Source organism: Thalia democratica, chromosome 5, assembly GCF_965202585.1.
Source record: "Thalia democratica chromosome 5, ktThaDemo2.hap1.1, whole genome shotgun sequence".
Lineage (NCBI taxonomy): Eukaryota > Metazoa > Chordata > Thaliacea > Salpida > Salpidae > Thalia > Thalia democratica.
Window position 1 is genome coordinate 62,795,715 of NC_139169.1, and position 27,542 is coordinate 62,823,256.

Consider the following 27,542-nt stretch of genomic DNA (forward strand, 5'->3'; position numbering starts at 1 on the left):
AAACATCAAGCTGAATATGTGTCAGCTTCATCTTAAACATACCGAATTTTTAAAATAAATTCAACACTAATACATCAACAAAAGAACAAAGTTAATGAACTTGTGCAGACACAAAGATCAAACTTTTATTAATAAAATTAAAAAAAAGATAAAACTAAAATAAGTATAAAGTAGTACAAGTTTTATTTTAATTTTATACTGATTTTAGAGTGCATGTATAGAGTAGCTTTTATTTCTTGTTGCATAAACAAAGTTGTTTTACTATTTTGTTAAACTTTGATAAGGTCGGATTTCCCCCCTAATGAAGCTTGGTAATAAATAGAATAGTTAGTTTGCACTTGTATTATTAATGAAATTTTTGATACAAAATTTTTAATAGCTTGAGCCTTGAATTGATTGAACTTCAGAAATGTGAATAAAAAATCATGATCTTGCGTTGTTGAAAATTCACTTAAACGGGAAAATAATAAGAAGTAATGACAAGTTGAGCTCGAGTAGGGGCAAATCAACAGCGGCAACTCAAGTAGGGCATGCATAACTATTTAGAAATTAACTGTTCAAAATAGATTACAAACATAAAAACTAAATTAACAAACTTTGCAATACAAACTAAATAGTTGAAATAACCTCATTTATATTATGACGTAATTATTAGATGTAATGAATGTATTTTGTTCATTAATTAACAATAGTAAAATTTGAATCAGTTATTCTTTCCACTAACGTGAGTTGTTTGTTTATATTATGATTTGTTAATTTGTTGTGTATTTTAGTTTACTTTACTTATTTTAGACTTAATAATCACAAATACTATATAGTTTTATAACAGTCGGATTTAGTATTAAGTATTTTACCTATTATTAAGTATTATCTGTAGAAAATGATTTATTTTAATGAAAACATGTATACACCTACTTTATTCTAAGCTTCTATTCTTTCATTACAGTAACTATTTTTTACAGAACCCAGTTGAAGTGTGTTGATTCGTTAACACACAGAAACATATGTTGGTACAATAAAGGAAGATTACTGTACAATTTGTTTTATTTAGAAATTATAAATTTTTGCTAAAAATTTGTTTTTTATTTGTTACTTATATTTTTTGCAAACATATAATATGTTACATAACGAATTGATGTAGATGTAATATAAAAAGAAGTTAGTTCACTTTTAAATAAAAGTTTTAAATTTTGGTTTTTTTAAATGCTCTGCACTCCCTAACAAAAATACCGCGCGGACGTAAAAAATACGTTTTTCATTCATAGTTGAGCAGTCATTTTGTTTTAAATGTAAAAAGCTCTAAAACCAAATCACATAGCTTTTACAAAAAGAAAAAGCCACTGACAAATATTATAAACTGAAACTTATATAAAAACTTGATTGAAAAATTTAAAGTCTTTATTGAGAAAATTTATTTAAGAGTCATAATTTAAAACCTTTTGAGAAAATTGAAATATTTTTTATCATTCAGAGTACCTGTGCGAAATAACCTAAAGTACCAACAGTTAATAATATCAAAACAATTTAATAATAATACTGTTAGTTTAACAACTCAGAATAGATGTTATTTATTTTACATGCTTTTAAATTCTTGTTGATTAGAGAGGATTTTTTAAGTGGAAGTTTGATTAAGTATTACGGTCCGGCAAGGTTTTTTATAACTCGTTACCTACAAAACAGTGGTGTCTCGTGGTGTTGTTGTTAAGGGTGTGGATAATTAAAAAAATAACCCTAAACTTTAAACCTTTTTTTGGCTAAAACGAGATCGTTTTACATCCCAATTACATCCATTCTTTAATGCAACTAAATGTTTAAAACAATCAAAGAAACTTTAAAACAACTACTTAATAATTATAACTACTTTTGACCAAGCATAAACTATGCTGATCCTGCTCGAATTGCTCCTGCTCGAGTTCAACTTGTCATTACCTTCTTATTGTTCTCGTTGTAATAAATTTTCAACAATGCAAGATCATGATTTGAAATTAATATTGTGCAGCTCAATCATTAAGCTGTTTAAAAATTAGTATTTTGAAAGTTTTTATATGGTTAAGATGCAACTAACACTAACTTATCTTGCAGCTCCGACTTATTGAATAGTTAAAGGTCGAATGTAACAAAATTTAACAAATTAATCATTTAATTTATTGAAAAAAGTAAAAACAAAAATTATTCTTAAACTTTTTTTTTGTTCTTTTTACTTTTGACTAGGAGGAAAAACAGATCCAGTGTTCCTACCCACATATTGTCCCTGGTGTTATGCATGTTGTATGTATATAAACTAGTTTCCGTTAATGTTAAAACAAACCGCATTTAAATACTTAAAAATAAAAGTAAATTTCTATTAGTTAGTTTATTTTTAGACAAGACCTAAAATAAACCGCTTTTACAAAAACGAATACAACCGAAGTTATATTATTTATAAAGGTGATCATAGATCATAAGATTTTGTATTAATCTAGTGTAGCATAAGATGTATACAAATTTTTTGTCAAGACGTGTTTATTAACTAAAGGTTTGTAACTACTTTCTTACTTATTATAAACAGTAAATAAAATATATAGATTATTACACTATAAAATTGCTGATAATGCGTAGACAACTTATCAAACAATTTTATCTATGATAGCTCACCGACGACATTAAGCGGTGATCAAAAACAAAATAGTAACATTCGATAAATGTTCAAATTACCAAACTATAGAGGCTTTAAACGCTGTAAAGACAAGGTCACCTGTGGTACTAGTAGTTGTTCACTGGTTTAAAATTTTTTACACTTTTTATATTTGACCTGTAATTAGATTAGTTTTGTATTTGGTTTGCGGTTTGACTTACTATTACTTAAAAAAAACTTTTACCGATATTTGTTATAGTAAACTAATTGTCAAGTAAAATAAATTTAACGTTTTTGGACATCTTGAACAAAGTACAAAACTTACACAAACTGATAAAATTTCATTCTAAATCAAAAAAGCAAGCTTATTAAAAAAAAAGAACAACTTAGAAAGTATGTTAGTGTTTAAATTAAAAATAAAGTAAATTTTTATAATAAAAACTTTAAATTGATTACATTGACATAGTTGGATAAATAAACAACTATGCATTTAGATATAAAACTAAATTTACATATAGACTCTGCAGTTTTTCAATCCCTGATACAGAGCACATTTTACAAGGTATTAAAATTAACAAATAGAGTAAGATCAAATAATTTAAAACTATAATAATTTATACTTTTGTTTCGGTAGTAAACTATTTATAAACATTTTAGACAATTTTTAGATTTTTGTAACATAAAGTTTTATGATTTTGAATTTTGAAGAAAAAGCTGCAGATTTCATTAAAATCAATTTTGCAATGCAGCTTTTTGACAAATTAAATCTTTAATGCGCTAAATGTATACAGTTTAGATGTTTTTAACTCATTTAGTTTTTACGACACTAAAAGTGCTAAACAGTACATTTATTTCAAAATTATCTTTAAGGAGTGTATAACTAAGTATAAATGAATACTAAAAGCTAAGAAAGCAGAATCTTTTTAAGCTTAAATAAATAAAATCAAGTTTTTCGCACATAAGTATACGTTTCTGCAGATGTGCAATAAACTTGTTTTAGCGTGCAATATATTTCATAATGACTTATTGTTAGTGATCAAAACTGTTTTAGTGAACTAAGTAAATTGTTTTTGTAAAATACTTATTCTAGGAAAGTTTTTTTATACAAACTTTATACTTAGCTTGATATGGTAGTTAAGTAATATAAAATAGTTATAAAACTTATAAAAGCTATTTTAAGAAAACATTTTAACAATAAAGAGAAAAGTTGTTATTGTTACTTTTATTTTTTGTGTAATAAGTGTGATTTCAATTAAAGCCAACTTGTTTAAAGAAAATCTTATGTAAAAGTTATTTTTGCAAATAGTTTTTTGAAGTAGGAAATAAATTTTATTTTCAATTTTATTTTCAAAATGTTTCATGATATAAAAGTTAAACAAAAAATTATAATTTCACAAACAATTACGCAATTAGTAAAGGTGTTAAAGAAAAGATAATGGCTAAAGTAAAAAAGTATATGCGTTTTGTTTGACTATATAAGCAAGTAAATATACTAGAACTGTATTCAAAACTTGTAATTTTGTATGTATTTAAACACATTAAACGAAGAAACCAATAATTAAAGAAAAATAAAATGTATAACTCTTTAAAAGGTTGAAACAACTACTAAAAGTATATTCAAACAATCAACTTTTGCCTTTAATTTATGCAATTCTTTTTCTCGCACTTAACTCTAGTCACTTGTTTTGGACATTCACCGTCGTTGAGATAGTGGAAACATTTGTATAACTTATCGGTGTTGTGATTTTGCTTTCTAAATTCAATGCCTTGCATTTCTGGTGTCCTTGAAATAAAATTGTCAGTTTTATAAACAATTTTTTTTATTAAAAGAAAAGTTAATGAAGTGTACTAAATTTTTGTTAAACTAGTTTAATTTTTTTAAAACTAAACAAAGCAGTAAAATTGGTTTTTTACGTTTAATTTTAGATGATAATGTCTGTAAAAAAAAATAAAGATCACCGATTGATCATGTTCATTTTTTTAGTGTTTCATAAAATTTAAAATTCTTAGGAGGTAATTAAAAAAGTAAGCATAACTAGCTTTTGCTTAATACTTTAACTAAAATCTAAGCTTCCAAAAGCTTTTATACTCTTTCTGTTAATACAAGTAAAGTATAATACTTTTTATAGTGTAATTAAAACAAAATAAAAACATTACCTCATAAGTATCATAAGGAACTGCTTTTTAAAAGGTAAGAACCAGCAGTAATGATGAGCAATTTTTGTGAATATAAACTGCTAAGCACTTGATTGCCAACTTAAATAGACAATAAAAACAACATTAAACTCACAATTCTTGTGTCGCAGCATCCCTAACTTCTATTTTGATGGTTTTCCTTTTGCATTTTTTTCTAAAATTGGGGATGTTGATGTTTCCTCTGTTAAGAGCATAACCGACTGTTACTAGATCGAATTTCCAATTGTTTGTGTTCATAACGTCCATAAAATTAGAAACAAGCGTGCAGTCTGTCACAAAGCAATTGTTTCAAATTAAAATCGCTATATTTTCGAACTAAACTATCGTAAAAATTGAAGACTTATTCATTAGATGATAAACTTTAATTTTGTATAGTAAAAAAAGTTAAAAAATAACGCTGTGTTTACAAGTTGAGAAACAATGATCTACCGGATCCACTATCCGGATCCGGAGTCGACCGGATATTGGCTGTCTTCACTACTATCTGCATCGAGCTGCGTACTAATTTTTGAAGCTGGATCCGGTAGACCACTTGGAATATGTTATCCGAAAATAGGTCAGGATTTAATTAATTCAAACGGGCAGAAGTGGTTATTTTGTTGATGAAGAAACTTTCTTTATATAAAGAAACAACCAAACAAAAATTACAACAACATGTTCCCCGAAAAGACCCAAGTAAACTTTCGATCGCAAAAAAACTAACAGTAACAGTGCGTTTGAAATTGTAGTTGATGTATATAAACTTTCGTACCTTATGTGTTTTTTGGTTGCTACCGAAGAAAACTGATAAAAACAAACAAAAGTGTTGATGATTGCTTTTTGATATAACTATACTTACAAGAAGAAATAAAAAGTGTTATATATGTATAAAAAAATAAAATGGGATAAAATAACGTGTCAAAGTTTATATTAAAGTAACTTCTCACGATCATTTTGTGAAAAAGGAAATATTTAAAGTTTTAACAGGAAGTTTTACTTAGCAGCGTCGTGGTAAATAGTCACGTTTTTTTCTCTACTAACTTGTCTTCGGTTGTAAAATCTACAACGTGATAAAAAACTTTAAAAAACTTCGGTCAGAAAGCTCATTTGGTTTTTACTTTAAACAAAAAAAAATTTGGATGTGTTGTTTACTAACAAAAAAAATAAATTGCACAAAATTTTAGCCATACTTAAAATTTAATAGTTTAGAAAAAGTTATAAATACAAATATATAAATGACTATATTTTTAATATATTAACTGTTTGTTAGAAAATTATAAAAATAACTGATTTCATACCATCTACATCGTCTGTATCTTCACCATCTTCGTCAGTTGAACCATCGCTATTTTCTTCACTGATTTCTAAACGAGTGTTTAGATTTTAAATTTATCCAGTTTCAGAGAAAAAATAATTTAATTATAATTTTTAAACAAATTGAAGTTAATGTAATAAAAAATATTTATAAGAAATAAAAAGTATTTTTTAAGAATGTTAGTACAAATGAAGTTCTTTTTTATGACGCATAAAGTATTTGACTAACTATTTTTAATCCATTCGTTGACTTCCATGACATTTGCGTAAACACCAGGGTAACCTGCTACAGCACATCCGTATCCCCATGAGACAACACCGACTTGAACATAAGAACTTCCAACCGGACAAATCAAAAAACCGCCTGAGTCACCCTGAAAATTTGTCGTTAGTAAATCAACTTTTTACACCTCACAGTTTGATCCTGTTGTAAATAAAGCTATGTATCTTACTTGGCATGAATCTTTGCCGCCTTCATCTAATCCCGCGCAGATTTGATTAGTCAGGTTAAATCCTGTGAGTGCTTGAGAGCACTTGTCCCGAGGTATGATTGGAACTTCAACCTTCATAAGTTCATCAGATAATATTCCGTCGTCGGTGTCTGAGTTAACAAAACATAATTTATAACTTTAATCAGGAGATGTAGTTTCTCCTCGGCATTTTAAACCAAAACGTATATAGTTTTCATCATACACAAGTGAGTACTAAAAAGCTACAATAAATCTAACCTGTTACTCCCCAACCAGCTACAACGCAGTCGTTGCCTGTATAATATTTTGATAAATCAAAGTCATGTTCTGCCAGGCATACATTGTACACATTGTCGTCGAACAAAATTGTTTTCTTTGTTTTCAGTAATGCAACATCGTATCCCTCTCTAACCCTAAATTTTTATGTTTTGATAAGTAACATTAGTTATTTTAAATGGTCTATTAATTTAAATTTACTCGTTAGAGTTGTATTTTTCGTGAATGATTATTTCTGCGATGTACATTTCCTTTCCTCCTTCATATTTGTCATTGGAACCAACTTTTACTTTATATCGTGCTAACCCGGTAATACCAACTACACAATGTGCTGCGGTAAGAATGTATCTATCACTAATCACTGAACCGCCACAAAATTGCCAGTCTCCTGAGCTATATTCCCTAATGAGAGCTGCAGCGAATGGAAATTCATGGTCTTCAGCTTTCTCACCTCCGATTATTCTATGGTGGACCTAAATTGAGTATAAAGTTTAACTTAACTTGTTGAAATTAAATAGCAAACTAGTTTTTAAAGTAATTACGAGTTGCTAATTATGGCACACTGTGAGCCGTAGCATTTCAAAATTACTTTTTTTCAAAAACCTTTGTCAATATAGCCAAGATTCTTGTGCATTTTAAGCTTAAAATCTAATTTACAAACTCTATTTTGACACAAGTAATATTAGTTGGCGCAAGGTGATTAAAATGGTAATAGTTTAACCGAATTTTTATATTTAACTGTCAACGAAAAGAAAATTAAAAAATATATCATTGCAAAATACAACTTTATGGTCAAGAATTACTACTTGTTACTTAATTTATGCTAGATACGTAGTGTTTGGTTGTATTACTTTATTAAATCTATTTCTACTTCAATAAAAAAAGCATTGTCCAAAATTTGTAGATTATATGAATGTGTAATTGTTCATTTAGCAATATTATTTTAATAAGCAGCATAAATTCTAAAGCTAAGTTTGTCTATGACAAACTCTTAAAAAAGACAAACTTGATTTTAGTCTAATATTAGGAAACTCTATCTATAATTTTTATTTTGCATTACCAAGTTTTATTTAATTTTTTTTTTCTTCAAATATTATAAGTATTAAGATAAATGTAAACCTGTTCTTTTAATTATTCTAATTTATAAACAAACATATGTCGAGTACAAAAAAGGCTTGGCTACTTAATTTTTATAAATATTTATCATTATTGCTGAATATACTAAGTTAACAATAATATTTTACTGACAGAATATGAACAAACGAAAACAACTCAATAGTTTTTATAAAGCTATTTTATCATTATAAAGTGAAAGTAAACTAGATTAAAAATTAAATAATATACTTAGTAGTTTATAGTTTAAATGTAAGATTTCTGTTTTTACTGAGTATAACATTACTTACCTTAGTTCGGGATTTTCCACAAGTTGTTTCTGTAAAATAATATAAATTTTAAACAAAAGCACCAATTGGTACGTAAGCTATTCTCCTTAATTATAAAACAGTTTTTTTTCAAATTTTTACCAATAATTTGTTTAGATGTTTCTTCTTTAATTTTCTATTGATTTTTTTTAGATTTCAGTTTGTTACTACTAGCTTTAGAAAATATCTTAAAGTTATAAGTTAAAAACAAAAAGTTTTTATCAAACATTATTTTTACCGTTGCCATTGTCGTCTGTATTGTCACCACTGTCATCTGTATTGTCACCACTGTCATCTGTATTGTCACCACTGTCGTCTGTATTGTCACCACTGTCGTCTGTATTGTCACCACTGTCGTCTGTATTGTCACCACTGTCGTCTGTATTGTCACCACTGTCGTCAGTTGAACTATCACTACCGTTTCCTCCAATTTCAAAACCAGTTTCTAAAAAACAGTTATCATCAATTTAAAAACTTGTTGTTTTTAATTTCTATCTGAAACTTAGTAGTGTTTTTTGAATACGCTACGATTAATTACTGTTGGATAAACCAATTTTGTTAAAAATACAAAATAAAACTTTATAATTTTAGTACTTTTTACAATATGACAGATAAAATATTTGACTAACTTTCTTCAATCCATCCGTTGACTTCCATGACATTTGCGTAAACTCCAGGGTTACCTGCTACGGCACATCCGTATCCCCATGAGACAACACCGACTTGAACATAAGAACTTCCAACAGGACAAACCAAAAAACCGCCTGAGTCACCCTGAAAATTTTTCGTTAGTAAAACAACTTTTTACACCTCAAAGTTTGATTCTGTTGTAAACAAAGCTATGTATCTTACTTGGCATGAATCTTTGCCGCCTTCATCTAATCCCGCGCAGATTTGATTAGTCAGGTTAAATCCTGTGAGTGCTTGAGAGCACTTGTCCCGAGGTATGATTGGAACTTCAACCTTCATAAGTTCATTCGATAATATTCCCGTGTCGGTGTCTGAGTTAAAAAATTTAATTTATAAATTTAGTCAGGAGATGTAGTTTTTCCTCGGCATTTTAAACCAAAACGTATATAGTTTTCATCATACACAAGTGAGTACTAAAAAGCTACAATAAATCTAACCTGTTACTCCCCAACCAGCTACAACGCAGTCGTTGCCTGCATAATATTTTGATAAATCAAAATCATGTTCTGCCAGGCATACATTGTACACATTGTCGTCGAACAAAATTGTTTTCTTTGTTTTCAGTAATGCAACATCGTATCCCTCTCTAACCCTAAATTATTATGTTTTGATAAGTAACAGTAGTTATTTTAAATGGTCTATTAATTTATACTTACTCGTTAGAGTTGTATTTTTCGTGAATGATTATTTCTGCGATGTACATTTCCTTTCCTCCTTCATATTTTTCATTGGAACCAACTCTTACTTTATATCGTTCTAACCCGGTAATACCAACTACACAATGTGCTGCGGTAAGGATGTATCTATCACTAATCACTGAACCGCCACAAAATTGCCAGTCTCCTGAGCTATATTCCCTAATGAGAGCTGCAGCAAATGGAAATTCATGGTCGTCTGCTTTCTCACCTCCGATTATTCTATGGTGAACCTAAATTGAGTATAAAGTTTAAATTAACTTGTTGAAATTAATTAGCAAACTAGTTTTTAAAGTAATTACGAGTTGCTAATTATGCCACACTGTGAGCCGTAGCAGTTCAAAATTACTTTTTTTCAAAAACTTTTGTCAATATAGCCGAGATTCTTGTGCATTTAAAGCTTAAAATCAAATTTACGAATTCTATTTTGACAAATGTTATATTAGTTGGCGCAAGGTGATTAAAATGGTAATAGTTTAACCAAATTTTTTTACTTAACTGTCAACAAAAAGAAATTTAAAATAGATCATTGCAAAATACAACTTTATGGTCAAGAATTACTACTTGTTACTTTATTTATGCTAGATACGTAGTGTTTGGTTGTATTACTTTTGAAAACCTATTTCTACTTCAATAAAAAAAAAACATTTTGCAACAGTTATAGATTATATGAATGTGTAACTGTTCATTTAGCAATTTTTTTTTAATAAGCAGCATAAATTCTAAAGCTAAGTTAGTCTATGACAAACTATTAAAAAAGACAAACTTGATTTTAGTCTAACGTTGAGAAACTATATCTATAATTTTTATTTCACACTACCAAGTTTTATTTAATTTTTTTTTTGTTTAAAAAATTATAAGTATTAAGATTATTGTAAACGTGTTCTTTTGTTCATTCTAATTTTTAAACAAACATATGTCGAGTACAAAAAAGGCTTGGCTACTTAGTTTTTATAAATATTTATCATTATTGCTGAATATACTAAGTTAACAATAATATTTTACTGACAGAATATGAACAAACGAAAACAACTCAATAGTTTTTATAAAGCTATTTTATCATTATAAAGTGAAAGTAAACTAGATTAAAAATTAAATAATATACTTAGTAGTTTATAGTTTAAATGTAAGATTTCTATTTTTACTGAATATAACATTACTTACCTTAGTTCGGGATTTTCCACAAGTTGTTTCTGTAAAATAATATAAATTTTAAACAAAAGCACCAATTGGTACGTAAGCTATTCTCCTTAATTATAAAACAGTTTTTTTTCAAATTTTTACCAATAATTTGTTTAGATGTTTGTTCTTTAATTTTCTATTGATTTTTTTTAGATTTCAGTTTGTTACTACTAGCTTTAGAAAATATCTTAAAGTTATAAGTTAAAAACAAAAAGTTTTTATCAAACATTATTTTTACCGTTGCCATTGTCTTCTGTATTGTCACCACTGTCATCTGTATTGTCACCACTGTCGTCTGTATTGTCACCACTGTCATCTGTATTGTCACCACTGTCGTCTGTATTGTCACCACTGTCGTCTGTATTGTCACCACTGTCGTCAGTTGAACTATCACTATCGTTTCCTCCAATTTCCAAACCAGTTTCTAAAATACAGTTATCATCAATTTAAAAACTTGTTGTTTTTAATTTCTATCTGAAACTTAGTAATGTTTTTTGAATACGCTACGATTAATTACTGTTAGAGAAACCAATTTTATTAGAAATACAGTATAAAATTATACAATTTTAGTACTTTTTTTGCAATATGACAGATAAAATATTTGACTAACTTTCTTCAATCCATCCATTCACTTCCATGACATTTGCGTAAACTCCAGGGTAACCTGCTACGGCACATCCGTATCCCCATGAGACAACACCGACTTGAACATAAGAACTTCCAACCGGACAAACCAAAAAACCGCCTGAGTCACCCTGAAAATTTGTCGTTAGTAAAACAACTTTTTACACCTCATAGTTTGATCCTGTTGTAAATAAAGCTATGTATCTTACTTGGCATGAATCTTTGCCGCCTTCATCTAATCCCGCGCAGATTTGATTAGTCAGGTTAAATCCTGTGAGTGCTTGAGAGCACTTGTCCCGAGGTATGATTGGAACTTCAACCTTCATAAGTTCATCAGATAATATTCCGTCGTCGGTGTCTGAGTTAACAAAATATAATTTATTATCTTAATCAGGATATGTAATTTTTCCTCGGCATTTTAAACCAAAACGTATATAATGTCATCATACACAAATCAGTACTAAAAAGCTACAATAAATCTAACCTGTTACTCCCCAACCGGCTACAACGCAGTCGTTGCCTGTATAATATTTTGATAAATCAAAGTCATGTTCTGCCAGGCATACATTGTACACATTGTCGTCGAATAAAATTTTTTCCTTTGTTTTCAGTAATGCAACATCGTACCCCTCTCTAACCCTAAAGTATTATGTTTTGATAAGTAACAGTAGTTATTTTAAATGGTCTATAAATCTATACTTACTCGTTAGAGTTGTATTTTTCGTGAATGATTATTTCTGCGATGTACATTTCCTTTCCTCCTTCATATTTGTCATTGGAACCAACTCTTACTTTATATCGTGCTAACCCGGTAATACCAACTACACAATGTGCTGCGGTAAGAATGTATCTATCACTAATCACTGAACCGCCACAAAATTGCCAGTCTCCTGAGCTATATTCCCTAATGAGAGCTGCAGCGAATGGAAATTCATGGTCGTCAGCTTTTTCACCTCCGATTATTCTATGGTGAACCTAAATTGAGTATAAAGTTGAAATTAACTTGTTGAAATTAAATAGCAAACTAGTTTTTAAAGTAATTACGAGTTGCTAATTATGGCACACTGTGAGCCGTAGCAGTTCAAATTTTTTTTTTTCAAAAACCTTTGTCAATATAGCCGAGATTCTTGTGCATTTTAAGCTTAAAATCTAATTTACAAACTCTATTTTGACAAAAGTTGGCGCAAGATGATTAAAATGGTAATAGTTTAACCAAATTTTGTTATTTTGAAAGATTGAAAATTAACTGTCAACAAAAAGAAATTTTAAAGCATATCATTGCAAAATACAACTTTATGGTCGAGAATTACTATTTTTTACTTTATTTATGCTAGATACGTAGTGTTTGGTTGTATTACTTTATTAAATCTATTTCTACTTCAATAAAAAAAGCATTGTCCAAAATTTGTAGATTATATAAATGTGTAATTGTTCATTTAGAAATAATTTTTTAATAAGCAGCATAAATTCTGAAGTTAAGTTTGTCTATGACAAACTCTTAAAAAAGACAAACTTGATTTTAGTCTAACGTTGAGAAACTATATCTATAATTTTTATTTTACATTACCAAGTTTCATTTAATTTTTTTTTTGTTCAAATATTATAAAAATTAAGATATATGTAAGCTTGTTCTTTCAATCATTCTAATTTATAAACAAACATATTTCAAGTACAAAAATGGCTTGGTTACTTAGTTTTTATAAATATCTATCTTTATTGCTGATTCTACTAAGTTATCAATAGTATTTACTGACAGAATATGAACAAACGAAAACAATTAAATAGTTTTTACAAAGCTATTTTATCATTATAAAGTGAAAGTAAACTAATTTTAAGAATAAAAAGTATACTTAGTTGTTTGAAGTTTGAACCTAAGTTTTTTTTTTTACTGAGTATAACATTACTTACCTTAGTTCGGGATTTTCCACAAGTTGTTTCTGTAAAATAATATAAATTTTAAACAAAAGCACCAATTGGTACGTAAGCTATTCTCCTTAAATATAAAACAGCATTTTATCAAACTTTTACCAATAATTTGTTTAAATGTTCGTTTTTTAATATTCTACTGAATTTTTTTAGTTTTCAGTTTATTACTACTAACTTTAGAAAATATCCTAAAGTAATAAATTAAGAATAAAAAGTTTTTATCAAACATTATTTTTACCGTTGCCATTGTCTTCTGTATTGTCACCACTGTCGTCTGTATTGTCACCACTGTCATCTGTATTGTCACCACTGTCGTCTGTATTGTCACCACTGTCGTCAGTTGAACTATCACTATCGTTTCCTCCAATTTCCAAACCAGTTTCTAAAATACAGTTATCATCAATTTAAAAACTTGTTGTTTTTAATTTCTATCTGAAACATAGTAATGTTTTTTGAATACGCTACGATTAATTACTGTTAGAGAAACCAATTTTATTAGAAATACAGTATAAAATTATACAATTTTAGTACTTTTTTTGCAATATGACAGATAAAATATTTGACTAACTTTCTTCAATCCATCCATTCACTTCCATGACATTTGCGTAAACACCAGGGTAACCTGCTACGGCACATCCGTATCCCCATGAGACAACACCGACTTGAACATAAGAACTTCCAACCGGACAAACCAAAAAACCGCCTGAGTCACCCTGAAAATTTGTCGTTAGTAAAACAACTTTTTACACCTCATAGTTTGATCCTGTTGTAAATAAAGCTATGTATCTTACTTGGCATGAATCTTTGCCGCCTTCATCTAATCCCGCGCAGATTTGATTAGTCAGGTTAAATCCTGTGAGTGCTTGAGAGCACTTGTCCCGAGGTATGATTGGAACTTCAACCTTCATAAGTTCATCAGATAATATTCCGTCGTCGGTGTCTGAGTTAACAAAATATAATTTATTATCTTAATCAGGATATGTAATTTTTCCTCGGAATTTTAAACCAAAACGTTTATAATGTCATCATACACAAGTGAGTACTGAAGCTACAATAAATCTAACCTGTTACTCCCCAACCGGCTACAACGCAGTCGTTGCCTGTATAATATTTTGATAAATCAAAATCATGTTCTGCCAGGCATACATTGTACACATTGTCGTCGAATAAAATTGTTTTCTTTGTTTTCAGTAATGCAACATCATATCCCTCTCTAACTCTAAAGTATTTGTTTAAAGTTAGTTATAACAATTATTGCAATTAGTCTATTAATCTATACTTACTCGTTAGAGTTGTATTTTTCGTGAATGATTATTTCTGCGATGTACATTTCCTTTCCTCCTTCATATTTGTCATTGGAACCAACTCTTACTTTATATCGTTCTAACCCGGTAATACCAACTACACAATGTGCTGCGGTAAGAATGTATCTATCACTAATCACTGAACCGCCACAAAATTGCCAGTCTCCTGAGCTATATTCCCTAATGAGAGCTGCAGCGAATGGAAATTCATGGTCGTCTGCTTTTTCACCTCCGATTATTCTATGGTGAACCTAATAGTTAGTTTTTTTTTAACTAATCAATGGTTCTCCTAATTCTACATGTACCGGATTTGGTTTATACTCTTAATTTTCATTCTAAACTGTGTTCAACAATTTCTTTCTAATTTGAACGATTAATAACTAAGTAAAACAGAATAGAATTTTCTGAATAATTATTGTTAATAAAAGTTTTAAAAAACATCTTATCCAAGTTCGTACTTTTAACTGTATAAATTTCAAGTAATGAACACTATTTTCTAAAATGATGTAATGTAACTTATCTAACCTTTGTCTTCGCTTTTCCGCATTGTTTTCCTGTTGTTTATTGAAATTAAATAATGAAAAAAAAACAAACAGTTTGAAGTAAAATATTTGGTTTAGATCATTTTATGTTAATAATTTTTTCAAAAAAAACTAGTTTAAGACTTTATTATATGTTTAAAGAACTGTTTACTTTTTCATATAGAAAGTAAATATTAAATATTTTTTAGCACTAACCTTTAGCAATAGCTATCCACATGATAGCAAGAACTAACAACAGTTTCATTTTATTTTTGATATAAGTAGTCTGTCAAATACTACAGTTATTTAATAAAAAGTTCTGTAATAATTATGTTTAAACTTTACAACAAGTTAAAGCAAAATATTTTGTAAAATATTATATGTTTTAAATTCAACAACATGTTTAACTTGAGAAAACCTAAAGTATTAAAACCTTTCGTCGATTGATTGCATTCGATTAAATTCAAATCTGCTTAGCAATTGCGGTTTTAATTTAGTAGTGTCAATAGCAATTTCAAGTCTTATATACTTCAAAATATGATTCATCCTTGTCGTTTCTAGCATGTTCATTTACGTGCAAACACGCTTGCACTACAATAACGAAATGATTAATTCTAGTTTAAATATAAGTAAAATGAAAAATTTAACTTAACTAACTTTGGTGTAATTTAAAAGTATTATTGAGTTAAGCTTGTTGTGAGAAACACATCAATGTTTTTGTGAGCTTCTTAACTATGAAGGTTATGTATAAACCAAAAAGCATTTTCTTAAGTAACCTTCTTAACTACATAAACCAAAAAGCATTTTCTTGTAGTTAACCATCTGTACTTTATTTTCCTTTTTATTAAGTTACCAAAGTTGCGTTAAAGTTAAAGTTAAAGTTGAATGCTCCAAACCTGTAGTTTAACTTTGTCTACTTTATAATAATTAAAAACACGATTAAAAAAGTGATTAGCAAATAGTACTTTTAATTAAAACAAACTGTTTCCGTTCAAGGCATTTTATCTAAAATTTTTGTTGCTCGTGAGGCAAACATAAAAAAATCAGAATATTAACCACTAAGATAGTAAAAAACATATACTAAAAGCAAAATTGAGATGAAGTTGAACAACTTTCTGCATATTGTTGTATACAAACTTATTCTTAAGTCATACAAAAAGTACATACTCTTTACTTTTAATTATTTTTTCACATTTCATAAATATATAATTTGTAGTTAACATTTTAATGAATTAAAAACCATAAAATATGTTGAAACAAAATGTTAGTAAAATCTCTAGCTTTTCTTAAACCAGATTATTGTCCTTTGCATAGAAGTTTTCACATCTGTCTTGAGTGATATACTGGGAAAAACTATTTTAGATTTTTAACTGTACTCTTCTTAAAAACTTTATACTCAAAAGATAACAGTTGTTAAGAAATGATTTGGATTATTTAGTTAGACTGTAAAACAGTTAATCATACGTCACATTAACAAGTTAAAGCTTACTGTTGATTTTCAATCTAAAATGACAACAAATAAGTAGTTTTTTTGCTTATAAAATTGGCAAAAAATGTACAGAGTACTCATAAATAATTCACACTATAGTTTTTTAAGGATCTTTCTAACCATGTAGGGTTTTTCATATCAAATTTGATATACACTTTCAACTTCCATAACAGTTGTTATTTTTCCAAACGAAGTTGAAAACCATACTTAAATGACTTAATAGTTCGTAAGAAACAAATTTAATGGGTGTGTGAGCTTTTGAAAGAATATAAAAATTATGTTCCCACTTGCATAGATTTAATATCTATATAAACATTTATTGTTTTTTTTAGTATTGACAAACGTAGCTAAGTTCAAGCTTAATTCTACCATAAGTTCACACATGTTGTATACATCAAAAAATTAACAGCTTTTTTTGTTTTTCAATGAAATTAGAAATATTTAATATGCTAGTTTACTTAAATAACAAAAATATGAAAATAAGCTAGTTTTTTACAAAATCTTCAAATCAACTTGTTTTAGGAGAGAAGAAACAACATGGTAACAATAGAGTGCATAATTGAAATTTTAATTATTAAGTCTAAGGTTTTTTCTTGACAAAATCAAATAAATATCTTACTAATTTCTTAGATACCTAAAAGCTGTGTAGTATAGAGGTTAGCAACGTGTATTGAATTTCATCACGACTCGTGCAAGTCTAAGAATTTAGGTTTTCAATAAAATACATTTTAAATTTGTTCTTCAGTGTAAGTAATGATTTGGCCTTTAAAAGTTTGCTTTTAATAGATTTTAACTTATTTTAGTAAAACCGATACGCAAAAAAACTTTCTGGTAAATTTTGCACCCTAACTAGAGAAGGTGCTTACGGCTTATTAGCACGTTGTAAACTTTATACAAAACAGTAATTAAAAACAAAACTGAGTTTTACTAAAACAACCATTATTAAAGAGATACTTTCAAAGTAGCATAACATAACAATATGTTTTTTTAGAATACCATTTTAATGTAAAAAGGAGTAGGATAGTCGAAAACTAATATTCAGTAGACGTTTCTACAAAATTGATTAGAAACTGTTTAAATTTAATTAATTTAACAGCCACTTAATAGCTTAAAAGTTGGTATTAAAGACATTTAAGTCATTTAAGATATTCTAGTTATTGTTTTGCATTTTTTAATAATACTTTTGCTGTTATTTACTTAACACATGGTAATACTTTTGTTACATTTTCAGGTTTATTCCTCAGCTTTATATATTTTTTTGCCTTTTACATTCTTTAGCACAAAAAAACAAAACTTTTGTTAAATTTGTTATAACTTGATAAGTATGTATTTGCTGTGCTTTATTTCGTAACAAATCCTTACGTGTCAGTAAAAGCGTAAACAGATTAAATCATTTCCTCAACGTGTACCAATACGTTACTTTTGTTACGAAAAGTTGTTAAGTAACATGTATGTAAAACATACAAACTTTGACATAGTAACCATTTGCATATAAGATTTAGAAAAATAACATTCACAAGTTTTTTTCAAATAACTAAACTTTGAGTCTTACTAAAACAACCATTTTTTAGATTTTTTACATTAAGGTGCAACCCATTTTAATAGTAAGTACTTTTTTAAATTGTACACAGCATAAATTAAAAGTTTCCATTTATTTGAAATATTTGCTTTTCTACATAGTTCAGCAAACTTTATCGAAAAACCTTGAATAACTTTTATTAATTAGGATTCGAGAGTTTTTTAAGTTTCTAAAAAATGATTTGAAAACAAAGCAAATTACTAGTATTTGAAAATCTTTATTAGTATAAAAATTTGCTTTAGTAATTAAAGCTTAGAAAAATTAAACTAGTTTCAAAAATGTTTTTGCTAAATAAAATAAATAGAAAAAAGATACATTAATAAGTTAGAAATTATAAAAGTCCTCAGTTAAAACAATAAAACAAACAGATCTTTTAACTTATGGACAACTTATTATGGACAAAAAGATATATATTTTTTTAGACAAATTATCAAAGTTATAATTTTATTGTCCCAAAAAATTTATGTGTGCATTAATGTAATGATTTTAGACAATATATGACATACTACATGGTATATTTTTAGTTTATATATTTAAACATTTTATTTTGAAAAATTTAAGTATGTGCTTTTATTTTATAAACTATAACTGTTTTTTTTAGAAAGTTGTTTCGTTAATCACTGAAGCTTAAACTTAAGCTCTAAAAGCTCTGAAGTACAAAGGAACTTTGAATTGTAAGTTAACAACATTTTTTTTATGATCAAAAAGATCTTTAAAAAGTAACAAGTAAAAAAAAACTTAAAAAATTAACTTATTGCTGATTTTTTTTTTAATTTATTAAATAAACATTAACAAAACAAAGTCTACTGTTTGTGTGTTTAAAACTATTGCATTAATTAACTGTTATGCCGTAACCTTATTTTTTTAACGTTATCTATTAAACATAGCAAACAGTCAAAAAGTTTACCGTTTTATATTGCTTCTCAGAAAAAACAATACAGTATTTCCTTATAAAAACTATTTTTAATAATAAACTAGATTTCGTTTTTGTTGAAAAACTTCAATTGAAAAAACTGCTAATACAGTCTTTGTTTATATATATTATACTTGAGTTGTAAAATCAACTTACAGTTTCATTTGTTTAAAATAATTGTTCAATGTTATAAGTATACTTATTACGGAACTGACAGTGTGGAGAGGTGGTATAGTTTTAAAAGTAACAAAATTAATTAAGTTTAAGCGATTTCGGAAATTATTAAGAAAGTATCCAAGTATTGTCAAATAAAATGTAAAAGTATATGAAGCTCTTTTTTTTGACGTTTTATGTATATAAGCTGGTTAAGTTTAAATTGTGGTTTTTGTATTATTTAAAAATTAGCCATAAATGTTTTAATACAAACTTTTAAAACAAGATTTTATAGTCCAGTAACATTGTTTTCCTAAGTGTAAAGTTTTTGATTAGTATGAAAGCTTTAGAGAAAAACATAACCTGAAGTTAGTTAGTACATCGGTAAATTGAAACTAACTCTTATGTAATCATGTAAATAAAAGTTAGATACTAAATACAGTTACAAATCTTTAAAACGTTTATTTTCAACTTTTGTGTTTAAAGTTTATAACCTATAACTTTATTGAGATTTAGGACAACTTTTACGTTACTAACTTTAATTAAATTAATAACGATTACAAAACAAAAAAATAAAAGTTCAGCTAAATACTGTATTTTAAAACGTTTAAAAAGGTAACAAAAAATTTGTATATTTAGAACCGTTCAAAGTGTTTTAAAATTAAACAATTAATTAAAAGTTTAGCTATTCAAACATGTTTTACGCATAGTTATAAAAAAACATAAAAAACTAAAATAATGAGTAATCTTTGTTAATGCAATATTGAAATAAACTTTTATATGCTGCTAAAAATCGTCAAGAGTTGAAATTTATATATTTTGAAAAGCTTATGTAAAATATAAACAGCTGCAGTCAAAGAAAGTGGAAATAAGCTTGTTATAATGTATTGATTTTTTTTACTTGTCATGTTCAATTTATGCTACTACGGCAAAATAGTTTTTAATACAAAAAAAAAAAATCAAAAGCAAAACTTGGTATTAAACAAAACTGTTATCAAACAAACTTGAATATTGTAGATCAACAAAAAGCTGTTAAAAGATTGCAAGTTAACTTAGTTACAGTTATTTTATATTTTTTCTTCTGTCGTTGAACTTTCTCCTTCACATTTCTCGAACAACGAGTCGAAATACTGTTCCTGAATTCTCATACTATGAATATGCTCCAACTGTTTTCTTCGTTTTCTTAATTTAATAAGTTTATTTTTTCCTATGTTATCATATATATTAGGTAAAATTCGATATAAAAAGCAATTCCATTAGTTTATTAATAGCTTCCAAATGTAATTTATATGTGAAAAAAAGGAACGTTTTAAAACCATTATAGTTTTGTTTTCAGCTTCTTTGCTATAAGTGCTAAGTGTGCTAACGTGCAGAACTTAAAATATCAACAAACAAACTTCAGGTCAGTGGCAAGCATAGAAGTTTCGTATCTGGGGGTTTTCCCACAATCGTGCAACGCGCAAGTTTCAGGGAGGGGACAGTTGTCTGGCAGGCTGCTGTACCTCTTGTTGAGTTTGGGAGGTCGCCTCCTGGGTTCCTCGGCAACCGTGGCTGTGAATAGGGTTTGTGAAAATATAATGATACAGTTGCACCACCGCTGAACTATTAATGTAATTAAAGTTGTTTGTGTATTTGAATATTTTTTTAATGTCGAAATAGGTGTGTATTTACAAAACAATTTTATGTTTTTTTGTATTAAAAAGCGTGATTAAACCACAAAATATTTATTTTCGTCATATTATTTTTTTTTTAGCTACTATGAATAATTAAAAACTAACTAAATCATACAAGCAGTTGTGTATTTTTTACACCAAATACTAAAACTCTAAGATTACACAAATAAAACTACTTATGCACTTACAAAAAAATATCATGAAAATATATAAACTTGCTTAATCCTGAAAGTGTTTGTTGAATTTATAAAAGTTATTTTAGTAATATCGTTTTCTTATTATAACTAGATTAAAGCTGCATATTAAAAAAGTTCAGTATAGTTAACGCTTAAAAAAATTGCTTTTGTTTAGTGGTTTGTTAACACCACACAAAATAATTTTGTAAACACCATTTTAAATTGTATTAGTAAAATTTTTCTTAATAGGTTTAACGTTTTAAAAAAACATTGTACAAAGTTTTTGTAAAGGTTAAAAGCTTTAAACAGAAAATATCAATCTTACATCAAGAAACAATCTTTGAAAAGTTATTAAAGAATTTTATATTGACTAGATACAACTCATTGTTTATTAATGTTGATAAAACCAATTAAAGTCAACGCGTTCTAAAACGTAGCTAGATGCCAGCAACAATTTTACAGATAAAAACATATATAAATATTTAATAATTTGTTTTTAAGTTTAACTTTTACCTTTAATTGAAGCTTGTTAAAGACTTGAACACTTTCCAGCTTACAAAATTCAAAATATTAATGAATTTAGAATGTTCCAGACAAAAAAAAACTTTGGAAAATTGTTAATTTTAAACAAAACTGTTATAAACCATAGAAACATAAAAAAAAAATCCTAGCAATGGTTTTTGATAACATATCCATAACGTTTTGTATATTTTAGCCTAAATTAGGTTGAAGTTAGACCAATACACAGTAATATTGCAAAACAAAACTAAAAAAGTATTTTAAACTATTATTGCTTTAGTTAACTAAAAGGTTTAGGTACCTTATTTCAAAGGCTTCTTAGGTACCTTGCCAAAAGTTTTACTAATTAAAAGAAATTAACTAACAAGCCTTTAAATTTGTTTTTTTATTCCGATGAGTTTTCAAACAACTTAAATCATAATGTACTTTCCTTACGTTAAAACACATTTAAAACTTGGGTTAATGCCATAAGATGTTTTATCGAACTAAAAATAAAATTATGACATCGCATGTTTATGGTTTGAACTTAACTTTAAAGATAAAAAACTCCAGTTTTTAAATTACAACGCATTACTTCATTAAAAAAGCCAATAAAACTACAAATAAAATTCAATTTCTATAATTTTTAGGAATACATAATGAGTTACAAATAATAAAATACATCCAATTTTTTTGCATATGTGTAATCTAGTTTTACAAAATAAAACTTTTTTTCTGAGTAAGATTTATTTAAAGTAATTAAAAGTTGGTCAGCTTTTGCCTTCACACTGCTGGCGAGCAAACATAACTGGCTCATCTATGAATTATTTATTTCTGATAGGGTTTAAAAATCCATTACGACAACTTTTTAGCTTTGTTCACTCCAACGGGGCATGTATTATTTTTTGCGTTTAAAGTTTTTTGACAAAATAAATACAATTTCAATCATTGTGTGTAACAACTGATTTTTTTTTTACCGAACTCAATTTTGAAATTTAATGAAAATATTTTATTTCATATATACGTAAAAAAATATTTTAAAGCAAACTAATTTTATTAACACTTATTAACTGTCAAGTTTTTTTTTCCGAAATTCTATGTTCACATATTTTTTACATACTTTCTAGTAGCACTAGTAACAACAAAATTACCTAGAGGAGAATCTGACATGAGGGACATGTGGAAAGGGGAGGCACCTTTTCTGAAATCGGATTCAGATTGGGATCCGGATTCGATCCAGCAACTCAGGGACGTCACCTCTCCGTCGTCTTCTTCTGTTTACGGATGAAAAAAATAAGTGTTAATTTTATTTTTAATTTTAAAACAAATCATTATATTAAAACTTGAATTTTTTAGTTAACTTAAAGTCCAATAATTAGTTTATTGTTAAATTAAAAATAAATCAACTTGAATTTCACTGAAAAAAACGATCTGTTTGATTACTTTTAGATTTTTTTAGCATGACGTTTTTAAACCTAGAAATAAAATTTGATCAAAACCAAACTAACCGATGTAATTATTTTCTATGGTTTGTGTGTCTTGGTAAAATGTAGTTAAAAATTGTTTTGATTCAGTGCTTAAGTGCAGTTTCTGCGTGTTGTCAATGCTAAAAAAACAACAGATAATATTTTAGTTTTATTCAAATAAAAAATGCCATTAACAAGAATTTAAAAGTTAAAAAGATGAATACTTTTACGTCAGTGTAATAGTAAAATTGTTTGGTTTTAATAAGTATAAACAGTATAGTAAGACTTTTTCTAACTTGAAGGTTTTTGTTAATATTTTTACAGTATAGTAGTAGGAAAAACTTTTAGCTTTAATGAAAAAAAACCTGACGCTTTTGTTATTCTTGAACCAATTCCGTGCAGGTAGAACTGAAAAAATAGTCTAGTGGTTAATCATACAATCTTAACGTTAATATTTCTAATTATGATTACTAAAAATTGAAAAGAGGTTTTTTTAAGTTATAACATAAAAATTAAAGTGAAATAAAACAAAGATTAGCTCATTAGAGACTCAAGAGTATAAACGTCGGTTTAATGTTTTAAGTTATTGTCAAGGGACCAATACTTTCAAAGTGTGTCAACTTAAATCTACTTTACTAAAAATCCTCTTACTACCTTTACTACCTCTTAGTTGTTAATTCTATAACGTTATGTTCTACATTTAAAAGTTTGACATCTTTAAAAAAGAACTCTCTAGTTGAACTTATGAACACAAATGTTAAATATTTTAGATGTTAACATTTTGTCAAATGTTAGACTTAAATCGCAATACGAATGTGTAATACGCAATACCATCTAACATCGAATCAGATATAAAACAAACCGATTATATGCGTATTGGACCAACAATACGCAAATTAGAACATTTATACACATTTTGTCATATTTGTGCTATTTTTAGGTGAAGTTCATCTACTGTCAATCAAACTCATGCAGAAATGACAAACAAGCAGAACCTTTCTTTATTAATTAAGTCGGCTGCAAGTTTCACCGCGACTTAAAAGCTTGCTAATCAATTAAACAAATTAAAATACCAACTTTGCAAAACACGCTGGTTCAGCGATTTAAATCTTTGTAATATTTAGAAATATCGCAGGTATTGTGATCATAAATTTTGTTTATTAATTTACATTTTTTTGATCGTATAACTGTTCTATCGCCTTTTAAAGTTTACTACTAAGTTATACTACATGCAACCTTATATTTAAATAGCAGTAAATATTTTAAACTGTTTTGTTTTTACAGTTTAATTTTAATCTAAAACGTAAGTGTAGAAAATTATCTAAAAATTACTGGTTTGCTTACAGATACAACACAAAAATATACTTTCTTTATTTTTAGGTGTACAAACTACAATAACTTTTGCTATAGTTGTGTGGCGCATATGTTTTTTTTACTTATTTACTTTTAATACAAGTGACTTTTTGTAAGCTTTAAACTTTTGGTGACTTACTTTATAAAAGAAAACCATATATATTATAATATTTTGGTCCTTAGCACTAATTAAATTTAGTTAAACTAGAAATTATCTAATATGTAAAAAACTAACTTAGTATGACTTACGAAAACAGTTCAAATGAAAAAACAGTTTTAAATTATGCTTTAAATACTAAGTAGATAATTTCTAAAAACAAAAATAAAACCTTTCGTCATAGTTCAAGTCGAGTTTTATTTGTGCGAGACAGCTGTTTTTCCCTGTTTTATTTAAACTTTTGACACCATGCGTTGCTAGGTTAAATTGTAATCTTATTTTTACGTGCCTCTAAAGTAAACCTACAAGTAAAGATTTGAAGCGCATGATAAAGTTTAAAACTACATAGACAAGTTTACCTTTTTTAAACAAAGTAGTAATTAGTTTTATTTTCTAAACAGTTTATGCGAACTATTAGTTTTAAAATATTTAATAAAACAATGATTGAAAAGTGCAAACATCAAACTAATAATACTTACAAAGCATCTTTTTTGTCAAAAATTAAAAAAAAAAAGTTAAACAGATAGAAATCAAGCATTCTTTTACGAATAAATCAATTTTTTGTATTTTTAATTTAATGAAATAAGAGCCATAACTATCAACATAATCAAATAGACTTGGCTATAACAACGTTTTCTTTATTACTAACAAATCAAAACTTATTTCAAACTAGTTTGTATCACAAAGAAAGTTTGTACAAATTTATGCCTAATGCAATTTAGTGCTCTGCTTTCTCTGCCGCTAGTGAAATTACATGGAAAAAAGGAAAGACGTAACTTTTATTTTTTCTTTCTCTTATGTGTAGTCAACTATTTTTCTTTGTTAAAATGCGCAGTTTTAAAACTAAAGTTTTGAATAGTTTAAACAAAGTATATGTAAAGCTCATGAATAAAATTTTAAACACGTTATACTTAGTACTGTTTATAATTTTATGTTTTCTTCGACGTTCGAGGTACTTATACAATTTGTTGATGAGATTATTTAGATTCTACTGAAAAAATGAAGGAGTTTAAAAAAATCAAAGCAACATTTATTTTGAAAAGATGTACAAGTCTTTGTATTCTCATACTATTATAGTTATCTTTATTATATAAAAAATTAGTTATTAAAAACACAAATATGACTTAATACTTTATAAAACATATTAAAAGGAATAGAAAACTTAGAGTTTAGTTCAGATTTTGTGAAAACGTTTCAATTTTGTGCACCATTAGCAACTTATAAGAAAAATTAACGTAAAAAAAAACACTAACAATGCATGTTTTACCTTCAAGTTTGTAACAAACTAAAAAATAACTTTAGGTAAATTTTAAATACAAGCAAACTTGTTTCGCAAATTTAAAGTCATTCGAATATTTTTTTCTAATGGTTTCAGTTTAAGCTTGGAGTTATTTTGTAGAAGTTTTGTAATTATACCAAGTTTTAGTTAAAGTTTTATGCATTTTATGTTTATTCTAGTTACGGTGTACGAATGATAGGTAGGATAGCTTCAGGTTCTTCGGAGTGCATCTGACTTTTTTAACTATATTCTAAATTGAACCATCAACTTGTTAAAATAACGAAATTCAAGGTTAAAAATAATAAAAAAGGTTTAGGAAATAGAATCCTATTTTATTTCTCACTAAAGATTTTGCTTAAATAGTTTTAAAATTATCTTTGTTACTTATTAAATACTTCAAAAAAATAAATGCATTGTTAATTTGATAAGAAAAGTGTAGAAACAAATATAACTTTGTTATTTGCAAAAAGATTTAAAAAAATATTTTACAGCAGTAAAACATTAAACTTTAATAAAAAGTTAAACAAATTTATTATCTGCAATGTTAGAAAGGTTAAGTAGAAACTGTACTTTTGAAACTTTGATGTTTCGGACAACAAAACTTCTACTTTTCTTTACAACATTGTGAGAAATTTTTTGTAACTTATCTGCTTTTGTTTTTAAAAGTTTTCTTTTTATTTATTTTTTTTTCTTATTTTATTTTTAAAATAATCTAAGTGTGAAGTTTTATTTTTTCGCTAAAAACTAACAGAATATAACATAGTTTCATACTATAAGTAGCATTTACAATAATAATCGATATTTTCCGAAAACTATACAACTAAATTTTTAACCGCTTTTTTTAAGAACATTTTTTTAACTGTTTGTCTTACTTATAACGAATATTAGATAATAAATATCAAAACAACAGTATCTTATATCTAAGATAAAAAATAGTTAAAAGTTGTTAGAAATAAAGAAAACTTTAAGTATTAAAAATGATAAAACTATCAAGTTACTAAAATTATTTGTGAGTAACTTTAGTTTATCATTAATTTTAAGGGAACAAATAAAAATATTTTAATTAAAAAAATCTAAACACATTAAATAATCAAACTTTAATGTTTAATATATTTGAATAAAGCTTTAGAAAACTACTGTTTCGTATGGTTGTCTGTTTTTAATCAAATAAATAGCATAAAAATGAAAAAGTGTCTAAAGAAAAATTTTATAGAACCAAAAAAGGAATGTTAAAAACTAAAGCTTTCTTATCTTTGAAAAAAAACCTATTTAATAGTTAGAAACTAATATTTGCACACAGTTTTTTCTTTGTCTTTTTTCATTAAAAAAAAAAAAGAAATAACAAACTACCAGTAAAAAAAACTTATTTTTAATGAGTTAATTCTATTTAGCAACTTACTTAAAATATACTCCTAAACTGCTTAGTAATCTATTCAGTAAAGACTAAAATTCTGTTAAAAGAAATATCAGTAATTAAAATAGAATATAATGAAAACACAAAAGCAGCTAGTTTTCATCTGAAAATATAAAGATAAAACAAGGAGACTGAGTTATAAACTGTTAATACAATTTTGAAATAAAAGTTCTGTTGCTA

The 27,542-nt window shown here is 26.9% G+C and overlaps 2 protein-coding genes across 4 annotated transcripts; both read right to left on the reverse strand.

Annotated features, from left to right (window-relative positions):
- Positions 1-3,937: 3,937 nt before the first annotated feature.
- Positions 3,938-15,533, reverse strand: LOC145837249 (transmembrane protease serine 9-like). Of its 3 annotated transcripts, none has more exons than XM_082945042.1 (28): positions 15,429-15,533; positions 15,217-15,245; positions 14,671-14,942; positions 14,452-14,606; positions 14,179-14,327; positions 13,956-14,100; positions 13,682-13,769; positions 13,626-13,639; positions 13,370-13,398; positions 12,165-12,436; positions 11,946-12,100; positions 11,671-11,819; positions 11,448-11,592; positions 11,076-11,261; positions 10,820-10,848; positions 9,617-9,888; positions 9,398-9,552; positions 9,123-9,271; positions 8,900-9,044; positions 8,509-8,715; positions 8,253-8,281; positions 7,051-7,322; positions 6,832-6,986; positions 6,556-6,704; positions 6,333-6,477; positions 6,088-6,153; positions 4,905-5,079; positions 3,938-4,397 (listed from the first exon to the last, which is right to left on the reverse strand). In XM_082945042.1, the coding sequence occupies exons 1-28, from the start codon at positions 15,475-15,477 to the stop codon at positions 4,253-4,255; spliced, it is 3,930 nt and encodes a 1,309-aa protein (XP_082801168.1). In that variant the 5' UTR covers positions 15,478-15,533; the 3' UTR covers positions 3,938-4,252. The 3 variants fall into 3 exon arrangements, with proteins under 3 accessions (XP_082801168.1, XP_082801169.1, XP_082801167.1); XM_082945043.1 differs by having other exon boundaries at positions 11,076-11,089; positions 11,174-11,261; positions 13,626-13,769; XM_082945041.1 differs by having other exon boundaries at positions 13,626-13,769.
- Positions 15,534-20,242: 4,709 nt separating this feature from the next.
- Positions 20,243-24,973, reverse strand: LOC145837090 (uncharacterized). The gene is made up of 6 exons (XM_082944862.1): positions 24,842-24,973; positions 23,525-23,567; positions 23,202-23,299; positions 22,845-22,967; positions 20,744-20,897; positions 20,243-20,528 (listed from the first exon to the last, which is right to left on the reverse strand). The coding sequence occupies exons 1-6, from the start codon at positions 24,849-24,851 to the stop codon at positions 20,414-20,416; spliced, it is 543 nt and encodes a 180-aa protein (XP_082800988.1). The 5' UTR covers positions 24,852-24,973; the 3' UTR covers positions 20,243-20,413.
- Positions 24,974-27,542: the final 2,569 nt, after the last annotated feature.

Bases quoted from the DNA above. Each gene is read 5' to 3' on its own strand.
- LOC145837249 (XM_082945041.1), bottom strand. From the start codon at position 15,477: ATGAAACTGTTGTTAGTTCTTGCTATCATGTGGATAGCTATTGCTAAA. The intron at 11,820-11,945 runs GTTAGATTTATT...TTGTTAACTCAG, and splicing joins AGCCGGTTGGGGAGTAACAG to ACACCGACGACGGAATATTA. The intron at 4,398-4,904 runs GTGAGTTTAATG...TTTTATTTCAAG, and splicing joins GATGCTGCGACACAAGAATT to GACACCAGAAATGCAAGGCA.
- LOC145837090 (XM_082944862.1), bottom strand. The intron at 20,898-22,844 runs GTAATTTTGTTG...CCCTATTCACAG, and splicing joins CATGTCAGATTCTCCTCTAG to CCACGGTTGCCGAGGAACCC. The intron at 20,529-20,743 runs GTTTGTTTGTTG...TATTAAATTAAG, and splicing joins ATGCTTGCCACTGACCTGAA to AAAACGAAGAAAACAGTTGG.